The following is a 10908-nucleotide window of genomic DNA, read 5'->3' on the forward strand; positions in this document are numbered from 1 at the left end:
CTTCCGTGGTGAAACATTAACTAATCGCCGCGTTCGTTCGATTGAGAAATAACCGAGAATCGAAACATTTTAGGAATGCGAACTATTTTCCGTGCACCGGACAGTTTCCTCTTTCTCAATAATATATTCTCCACATCTCGGACAGTTGCATCACCGATAAAATACGACGGTACCGTTCGTTATTCAAATCGACAAATTAAGTCAGCCTATAAAGCATAATCTCAACAAGTTTAAATTGCGACACTGTAAACACGCGAGAGTGATCCGTATATTTATTTATGATAATGAAAAATAGAAGGATTGGCTTGAAATACAATTACTTTCCGAATTTGTAAGGTGCTTGGAGAATATATTAGTCAGAAATCGGAATATATTAGTCAGAAGCGGATGCTCCTCTCCTTTTAGTAATTACAGAAGTGTTCAGCATTAAAATTAGCTTCGGTATATTCAAGATTGCGACTCAATACACAAAAATTGAAGATCGATGCCGTTTCGTTTAGTGAAATGGCTGTGACATTTTCGTACTTCATCTTCAGCGTGATAATTGCAGTCCACGATTAGGTATATGGTTACAGCCGAGATCATCAAATCGACCTCAACCGCAAAACCTTTCGAGAATCCTTTCGAACGAGGAATTTTATCGCGACCGTCCAGCTTTTACTACGTGCAGTGTTTTACCCGGATGAAAGCAGATTCATTGACTTCACGATTAAATCCGAGCGACGTTTAAAATGATACAGTACACGTCGACATCGTTTCCTCAAATATAGCGAAAGATCGACTGGATCAATTAACTGATGCAGCGTGAGACGAAGAAGAAAATTTCTCTTCGGGAGTGAACAAGATAATTTTTCCCATAACTTTCGAAGAGGAAGCAGCGCTCGAGTTCTTCTCTCCGTTTACACGCCTCGACGCGGCGTTGTTATCCTTTTTCGGATCCCGTGAGCGATAATCTTGCCGGCGGCAGCGCCGATCAGCACTATAATTTAACGGGTATATTTATCGAAATGACGGCTAGTAACTCTTTCAATAATAAACGACATCGAGCTTTATGGCTCTTATCGCTCACTATTGATGGAAATCATAAATATCCAGATTAGAGAACAGTGTTATAATGCCGTATTTCCCGTGCCTTTCTTGTTTTTTTAACATGCAAGTAAATTTTATATTATCCTTCTTTTCAGCTAATACATTATCTCTTTTTCTCATCCCTATTACATTTACGATTATAACGCGGTTTTTAGCGTAGTCGGTTTTTCTTCTATCCGAAAATTAAGAATAACATTTTTGGCACATGTTTTTTGATCTGCATTTTTTTTAACCGAATTATAATTTACCTGCCTTGATACCTTATGCAAATCGCAAATTTTATGTGTTGTCTCCATTCCCAAGAAGGAATTTCAAGTTAATGGTTTTTCTTATCTTGATTTTTATCGGCATCCACTCAACGGGAATGAACGGAGAACAGAGGCGGGGCGTAAGAATAGAACCCGTTTACCAAGCAGAGTTATCGCTATAATAATGCAGAAGGCACCCCGATTGGCCTTTCGCACTCTCTGCGCATCGCATATACTTCCAGAAACCAGATTTCTGAGCGTCCAAGGTTGTACTGAAAAACGACCGGCTCTTCTGGACATTTGTCGTTGTTTATGCGCGACACGATGAGAGAAAAACGCAGTCGTCTGTGGCTACTTTTAGCCACGGCCTTTCTTTCGACCGCGCTATTAATACCGCTCCGAAGTAGTCCGAAGCGATAACTGAAGAATGCAGCCTAGGCGCTGGACGCGCAGTTTAACGATTTTACCGGCGATTTAATTGCTATAAATTAATTGCATTGTAAAATGTATTGATCTTTAAACCTTCCACGATATTCAGATATCTAGTTATTTTTATTGCCTGTTTTGATAGTGAAGATGAGCCTTATATAAAGACAAACTTTTACGAATTACACAACACGAAATTAATATTATAATTTTCTTCGGAGAAGAAAATAATAGGAGACTAATGATGACATAATGCGCATTCTTTTGTATCACATTTATATTTTTTATTTCTCTTTCTCAGACTGACCATAATAGTAATTATTTCAGCAAGATAATATTTTACGAGAATTATTGATAATAATCTTGTAAACTGTCTCTTTTTCTATATGATAGTAATATAAATAATACTGGTTAATTAATTTATCCAGATAACTGGATATGTGATATGATATAATATTTGAATATCTAGCTACACGGAAAATTGATATGGTCGATTTTATTGAAAGTCAGTGGTCGGATTTATGTAATTAAACAACGTTTAGACGGTGTTATGACCGAGCGTAATGGCTCCCTGTTATGAAAGGTACAGGCGACATTCTTGATCTGAAATCTTTTTATTTCCGCGCTGAGTGCCAGTGGTGCGCGGGCGATTGCGATTTGATCTATCCATGTTGGCCGCGTTGCATGCGATTAAATGCAATTAATCTTCATGCACCATTTCCATCATTACGGAGATGAAGTCATCAATTAAAATTCTCTCAAGTCCGGAATTACGTAAATAACAATACCGTAAATAGTAACATTGTTAATGTAATTGCAATTTGTAGTATTTTAATTGCAAATGACTCTATTTGCATTTAATTTGCATTCAAGTGGAACAAGTAGTTTAAATGTGACTACAACTACATATCTCGTAATTATTAACACTTATTTTTATGCTACTTTGTTATATCTTTCTCCGGAGATAAAACACTATTCATCTTCGTACATGTAATGCGTGTCAGCACTAAATTTCTGACATTAAAACTAGCTCTAATTTGCACACATCCGTTAGGCGCTAATTATAAAATTAAAATTACCGCAACTTTTACGTCGTCGTAGCGCCGATTAAATGGCACTTCTGAGTTATTTTACTGCTATCTTGAAATTGGATACGTAAAAATCAATTTAAATTGTCGCGTCGTCGAAGACCATACTTCACTCACTTTTACTTTCTACGGAGTTCACCCTGAGGGCACTCGGGCTCTCGCTCTCTTTCGTAGAGAATTAATAGACCGATTATGCCAGCAATTAAGTCTTCTTTGTCGACGAAACGACTCGAGGCAGTCGACGATCCACTAATTCTTCGTTCCATTGAAAACGAGACAGCAGAAAGTTTTAAATTTCAATCTTATTTTTTATCTCGTGTAATATTTACTGAATCATGTAATATTTACTAAAGAATCTTGTAATGTTTACTAAAGAAATTTCTATCTTTATTTAAATTTGAAAAAAAAAACAGCTTAATTTCTTCCTAATTAAATATTCTTGAATACAAATTGATCTTGAGTATTTTTTCTTGAATAAGAAATTTTGCATACCAATAAGATTGTGAAATAACTCATTTTCGATTAAGAAATGCTTTTCTCCACATTTTCGGTGAAGATTAATATGGAGATGATGTCAGAGCTTTCGAATATTGATAAATGAATAAGACGATGGTAATATCAGAGCTCTCGCAATTGCGAGAAGATCGTCCCGAAGATACTCGTGTTTATATTTTGAGCCTAAAGCAAAATGTTCTTTCCGCTTTCAATTTCGAATGGAAAGCGTCGCAGCAGAATCAAGCAAAAATATAATTAGAAAAGCGTGTTCCTCCTTCCATGTACGTACTATGTAATTTTTAAAGTTAAAAACTTGATTTAAATTATATTAATCTGTGAGACTTCCTGATAATTATGAACTTGAAGCGTAAATTTCATTAACTTCCATATAAACTCGAATTCAGTCAAAGTATAAAATTATTTTAATAAAAAATAGCATATTGGAATAAAATAAAATACTTTAGACACTAAATGTGGATGAGTATATAAATATTCAGTTGCAAACGATAATGATCATCGTTCAGCTGAGGCTCGTATAGTAGCAGATAATGCAGTTGCATTTAAACATCGAAGAAAGATTCCGCCCCGAGCCACGATCGACTTCGCGAAAGGTCGACTGCTGACCGACCTTCCGAATGTCTCTTATTTCTCTGTCTCCGACTCCTTCGTTTTTCTCTCGTCTAAAAGTCGAGGAAACTTCTCATTCCTGGAGTCTCGGCACCTTTCACGCATTCCTCCCGCGTCTCGTGAACACGCAAATATAGCCGTTCGGATTGGCCGAAGGTCGTATTGTCATCGCGAACAGATGCGAAGGTCGGTCTTCGCAGGTATTAAAATCGCTCGCGTCTCGACGCTTCTCGAGTCGAGTAAAGTGCAAGTTTGCTTTCACTTCGGAAGCTGAACGATGATTCATGGCCCTCGAACCGAAATATGGGGTGTGTTCTTTCATTTTTGAACCGGTTTAATATAATTACCTTTCTGATAATTAAACTGGTATTCGTATTCACAAATCATCCTAATAAAATCGGACGAATTCATCAATTTTTTTTTTTTAGAGAAACATACTTCATTGTACTCGAAAAAGAATACATAGATATGAGATAATAATCAATAAATTTCAGAAATTTTTCAAAGGCAATCACAATCAGATACGCTTCAGAGCGAGGTGAAGATCTACTCTACAATTATTCATTAAGATATTATCTGCAACATCTAATAATTTAGAGACTTTAAAGAAGAACTTTAGAGAAACAGATGTCATAACAAGACATATGTGTATGTACTTCCACAGGGTAATTTGTGTGGTTGGGACCAAAAGAGCGACGGCTAAGTCCGTCGCCGCGTCCGCGTCCAATTTTCCGCCGGATAATTTAAGGCGCGATTTTTTTCGCGGCCTCCAAATTACCTCGTCGATCCGTCGAGGAGCGGACGGGAGGACTGTTACGACCTCCCGATCGATTTTGCAATCGAATTGCCACACGCGCTCGCTCTTTCTTTGCGGCGTGCAACGGCTTAAAGCGGGGCGCATTGCGAGTTGCGAGTGCAACGGCCAAGAGGGGGGCCCGGGGCCCGGGGTGGCGGCACGAGGTGGGACCTCTCTTTCCTTCCAGCATCGGGAGGAAGCCGACGGTCGTTCCCAGGTATTCGATATGCGCGATAGATCGTGCCCTCAAATGATCTCTTCCAGCTCTTTGCAGCTCGCGCCCGCTCGCGCCTTGAGATATACATTCGATCGCGCGTAGATCCTGAGAAGTTGCGCCGCTCTGCTGCAACATTAATCTACTATCGCTGCGAGGAATGCAATGTAAGAGGTTCTATTACCAGCACCTTCTAAGATTACGATGATATCCTTTCCAGAATTATTACGTCGCAGAAAGTGAGCGAATTAATACCGCAATGCACGATCCATTTTCCGCTCGATAGTTTACGTTCGAACGTAAAAAGGGAGGCACATTGCAGGCGCGGGGGAAGAAACACCGGAAGATATATCTTTATTGTGTTTATTTTTTGAAAAAATGTGTAATTTTTCCGTATGGGATACATGGATACACCGTATACGTATAATAAAAATCTATAAATTTAATTATAACACAACATAATAATTGAACGAAAAATAACACGATGGAAAATTTAATTTAATCATATAATAAATTAATTTTAATAAGTAAGTAAGTGTAATTAATAAGTAAATTGTAATAAAAAGAATTTTTTTAATGCCATATGCGATGTACGCTGGGATAAAAAAATAATCGTTTCGATTAGCGAATGGATTTGAATATCGCGAAGAAATCAAGAAACGTATCGTTTCATGTCAAGTAGACCCCCATATAATGGGGGATGCGTTTCGTATTATACGAGTCAAATGTTAAAAATGTAACAGCAGAATATTTTTTATTTCACTTTAAACAAACAAATATTAAAATTTTTCTGTCGTGTTATACAAATCCGTGTTATATGGGAGTCTGCTGTATATTTTTCGTCAAAAAGTCTACCCTTTTTCCGTGAAAATATTCTAAAAATTCGTTAAAAAATAGAGAACGTGCATAACGTAATCACGCAAGATTCATCGTCCGGTATGTGAAACAGCAAAACGCAACCATATAACTCACGCACACGTTGAAATGGGATTACAAATCTGATTCTACTTTCGCTGTTTAAAATTTGAACGGGAATTGATTAAAATTACCGGTAGCGCTGCTTTTATCGTTTTATACTCGTAATACTTGATATTCTAACTTGCAGTAATCGTGTAATAATCGCAAGTACAACCACAAGAAAAAGTCGTTAAAAATCAAAATAAATAATTTATAAATCAGTAAGTTCATAAAAAAATAATATAGATAAATAATTAAAAATATAAATTAATTAATTAACGTGAGTGTAACTTAATTAATATTACGTAACGTTATCTTTCACTTTCCACCTTTACTTTCGAAGAATCGTATTTTTATTATTCCATTCTCAGAATAATATGTTCCGCGCAATGTCATTTTTAAAAAACTCGAAGCACTTAAGTCTGTTTTCTTGAATACATAACATTGTTACTTTCTTTTTTAGTCAAACTCTTTAATTATGCCGATTAGAATAAGATTAGGAGTCGCGCTCGCAGAGAAGATACTCCTTTCTCTCCTCGTCTCCTTTCCACGCATTCCTTCTCACTTTCGTGCTCATTAACACCGTGGATTCGTTGAAAGCGTGACTAGTAAGATGCAAAGAGCTCCAAAAGAAAAAAAAAAAAAAAAAGAAGGAACGAGTGCCTACGCCTACGGACGTGTCCATATAGATTTGCACTTCTCGTTCGAGTTCTCAAGGTTTACTTTTCCACGCCGTTCGCGTTTGTAATCGCGTTTTGATACCGCGGGGCGAATATGCAAGTCAAATGTTTCCCTCGCCTGCGCGTTACTCAACGCGAATGTAGATCCTTTCCTTCTGGAATTCGATCTCCAGCCTCCGACGCGCAACTTTTACCTCCACCTCATCGAGCCGCGCCAAAACGGATTGCGTTGCGCGCGGAATCATGTATAGGACAAAACCGCGATCGCGACCGCAATCGGCCACGATTTCTCATTAATGTTGATGCAATTTCGATCGTTTGCCCGCACGCTCGGTCGGAAATTGGTCTACGCATCGCACGTTCCAGTAACACACTCCAAGCGAGAGAAGAAGGAGATTGCGAACCCGCGTGCTGGATATAACGAGCTCGTAATTACGCGGTCCTCGTGAGTTCCTCGCTCACCGGGACTCGGTGATTTCCAAATAAACATTATTCTTTCGCGGGCTCTTGGAAACGCGGCTTGGGCGCAGGTGCATCGCCGTCCGTGTTTGATTCGCAGATAACATACATCTCGCGCAGGAAAGTCCGCACTTCCCGCCTAGGCGTAGTCCTTGTGTTACTTTTCCGAGAGCGCATCCGTCGTCGGCGTCGCGCGTTCGAAGATTCTCTACTTCGTTCTAACAATAAGATTCTTTTCCAGCGAACGCTTTCTATAGAAATCACTGACCGAGCGCATCGTCGAAGTGTTATAAATCGAAATCTACGCGAAAAAAATCGATGAATTAAAATTGATTCCTTCTCGGAATTAATTAAAAATATACAACTCATTTAAATCCGGAGTCTATAGCATTTCCGTGACGAAATCGTTGGGACAAGAAATGATTCCTTTTATTATTAAAGACTTTTTTTCAATTCAAAGATAATTGTAGAGAAGATTAATGAAGTTTTGTGGTCGTAATAATAGATTCGAAAGAGAGGATTGCGTGTTTTTTCTTGATGATTGCTTGGAGAACTATCGAAAGCTGCATATCATCATCGAAAATGTTACCGTTAATAAAGAAATATCGGTCGCTAAGATCGCGAAAGAACAGTTTTAGATAACGACTTATCACTATGAAGGTGAAATTTGTTTCCTCTGCCCAAGTCTAGTTCTTGTTCTGATCACCCAGTGACTCAGTTCCAGTTCGATTAGAGAGTCATTCGAAGAGAAATGATTATCACTTTCGGAGAACAAGCCTTCTCCAGATACATTACGTCAAAGAAAATAAATTGCTATTTCTACTGAGAGTAAAATTAAAAAAATTGCTTCTCTACAATCTTAACATTTCCAGCGCCTAACGTGACATTTCGACTGGTATTTAAACAGGTTTCAGAGAAATCACAAAACACTTTCAGAATAAATTTTCTGCAGACGTGTGGAATTAATGAGAAGTGATTTCTAATCTAATAACGTAAAATTAAAAATTGTTTTTTTGTACGATAAATTCAATATATTAGTCTTATTCCGGCTAAATGCATCTATATAGGGACACTCTAACATCCTGTTTTTTTCAAGAGATCAGCTTCCAATGATCTTCGGGTATCAACCGCAAGTAGATCGCGAAGGAATTGTTTAATGACTCGACTTATCATCGGTTCGGGGGATAAGATTCTTACCCAGTCCATGTTTAATCGCTTGGTCTAATCCCTCAGTGATTTAATTGCGGTGTTCAGTCAGGAGATCCTCAGCTTGCACACATCGCGCGTCAGATACATCCGCTTAAAGTGCACGGGCCCACAGCGGCGAAATGCGAAATCGCCCGTTGCACTCGCGACCTTGTATCTGTACGACGACACTTGAAGGACGACGCGGGCTTCCCTATACCCTGCGGGGACGAGGCGCGAGCACCGTTCTCCAGGACGATGAGCGTATAACTGGCTCGGTCTATCTGGCGTTCGCGCTCGCAAGCCCAGCGAAGGTGGACGGAAGGCGCACTGTTACTTTCATGGGTCGTCTCGCATACTGCCAGCACCTTCGTGGGACATGCCACCAACCCGATGATTGGACCCCACCAACCGGAACCGCCAGCGCGTTTCCAGTCCTTCGCGATGCCGGGCCCATGCAAGATACTTGACGCGATGCAGTGGTGGAGGTGAAAGGAAGACATTTCCTCGCCGGCTGTCTTCGTCGGTACTGGCACGCTTCTGTTCGTTGGGCATGCAACGCTATAGGTGTTAACATTATTGTCGAACGAGTAGAAACTTTGGACACAATTATTTATTTTTTATTTCTTTGATCTTTGCGTGTAATCATGATATTTCGAATGGAACGATACATGTAGGGGGAGTCCGGGAGACTTGACCGAAAGAGCTCAATCCGAGCACGTGACAACATGACGATTGGTAGTGCGTTTCTACTGTGATTGAGACAAACGTGTTTTAACGTGCTCGAATTGAGCTCTTTGTTCAAAATTTGAACGAGATATTTGAAGTGGTTCAACTCTCCTCTATGGTCAAGTCTCCCGGACTCCCCCTACATATATATTGGATCAACAGTTATATCTTAGAAAATATTTTCATGTTTTATATTAAACATTATGAAATAATATCTAATATAATATAATTATTAATAATCTATATATATAAAATAAAACAGAATGTCTGTATGTATGTTCTTTATACACTCTTAACGAAATTGATTATTCAGTTAACAGGAAATGATCTCATGATCTAACGCAGTCAAGTAACCTAAATACATCGTATTATATCAATCATTGGAAGTCATTCCATTGGAAAAGTAAGAAAAGAAAGAGTCACATTTAAACGTGACGCGAAGAGTAATGTCGCGCAATGAAAATACTTTCGACTTCCAACTGACTAACCTGAATATCTGGCCAACGTGAAGAGAAATGAAAATTGATACGGATCGTGTACGGATTACCAGATATTGATTCCAATAATCATTTGATAATATTGCTAATACTAGTATTTATAAAAAAGAAATTAACTAAAGAATTATTAAGAATGTTGATTAATCCTCTTATGATTTAATGAACGTTTTAGAATTGCGTATTAAGTAATTTGTGAATTATTATTTAAATAATACATATTTACATATAATTTGCAAATAATTTATAAATTATACTTCTTGAGCTGAATTTAATTCGAGACCAACACTTTCGGGATCTAACGTGGATTTCTTAAATCTTTTCGTGGAACTCTCTGAAAATAAATATAAAAAAAACCTTCAGAATCACGTAATTTTCTATTATATTAATCAATACGAATCAACTTATTTTGTTATAGTATAAGATATAAAAAAATTAATTACCTTGGTAGAAACGTTTCGCAGTGCGTTTTCTAATTTCCTCAACACCTTCCTCCATCTGAGCCCATTCAAGAACTAATCTTCGACCGTACAAGTGAGTGCTTTGACACAGTGCTTTAAATGCTTTCTAAGAAAAGAACGCGAATTAAAATTAGTACAAGAATAACTAAATGTAGTTCTCACTCTTAGTATATATACTTATACGTTTATACATAATTTAACTTTTTACGTTAGATTTATTAAGTCGAATTAAATTCTTCAGGTGCTAGAAATTATTACCTTTGCATCTGTCGTAGTATAATACTCGATGAAGCCGAATCCTCTGTGCTTCTCAGTACCGACCAGTTTCTTCGGCATTCGTACGGCCTTCAACTCACCGTATGATCTGTAAAATTACAATGAATTAATTAATGCGTTGCATGTTATTTAAAAGTATTTCGACGAAAAAAAAATATATATGATATGTACATACTTGAATAATTCCGTCACTTCCTGGACAGTTGCTTGGAAGGGTATGTTTCGTACTAAAATTTTAGTGCCAGTTTGTTCGGTGATCTTGGACTTTTTCCTCGCTGTTTTGACGTCGGACCTAGAAAGTTTTGCGGTTAACAAAAATTCTCGGCTTTTCGACAAGATAGATTGAAGAAATAAACGTACATTAGTGTTCTCTCAGATCGTTTCAATTCCAAGCTCTTCCCATCGAGTACTGACATTTGCAACGTTTTTAACGCACGATCTGCGTCGAGTTTCCTCTTGTATCTGATAAATCCATATCCCATAGACAATTTTTTAGCAGCATTTTCCGGATCCTTTTTAGTTGCTATTGTAACATAATGGAGAGGACCGCATTTACCAAAGTACTGTAAGCGTAAAGTTGTATTATTGCAAAGAAAACAACAATGATCGCAATTGCGAATGTAACAGTTTTTAACTTACATCTTTCAACTGTTCTTCCGTAGTTGAGAAATTGATATTTTTTAC

At 37.9% G+C, this 10908-nt stretch overlaps 2 protein-coding genes across 2 annotated transcripts in view; both read right to left on the reverse strand.

The window, feature by feature from the left end:
• LOC112466194 (serine-rich adhesin for platelets-like) overlaps nucleotides 1–8627 on the reverse strand; it is a 25774-nt gene extending 17147 nt beyond the window's left edge. Inside the window, exon 1 of the mRNA XM_025034147.1 lies at nucleotides 8277–8627. Coding sequence (XP_024889915.1) covers nucleotides 8277–8285 — 9 coding nt within the window. The 5' untranslated portion in view covers nucleotides 8286–8627. The remainder of the gene's footprint in view (nucleotides 1–8276) is intronic.
• Nucleotides 8628–9288: 661 nt separating this feature from the next.
• On the reverse strand, nucleotides 9289–10902 carry LOC112466193 (probable RNA-binding protein 19). Its single transcript, XM_025034146.1, has 6 exons — nucleotides 10864–10902; nucleotides 10585–10787; nucleotides 10400–10516; nucleotides 10207–10312; nucleotides 9931–10054; nucleotides 9289–9821 (listed from the first exon to the last, which is right to left on the reverse strand). Exons 2-6 carry the CDS (start codon nucleotides 10704–10706, stop codon nucleotides 9739–9741), a joined length of 552 nt encoding a protein of 183 aa, XP_024889914.1. The 5' UTR covers nucleotides 10707–10787; nucleotides 10864–10902; the 3' UTR covers nucleotides 9289–9738.
• Between the last annotated feature and the right edge of the window lie 6 nt (nucleotides 10903–10908).

The sequence above is a fragment of the Temnothorax curvispinosus genome, unplaced genomic scaffold, assembly GCF_003070985.1.
Source record: "Temnothorax curvispinosus isolate PA1 unplaced genomic scaffold, ASM307098v1 QBEX01015990.1, whole genome shotgun sequence".
Taxonomy (NCBI): Eukaryota; Metazoa; Arthropoda; class Insecta; order Hymenoptera; family Formicidae; genus Temnothorax; species Temnothorax curvispinosus.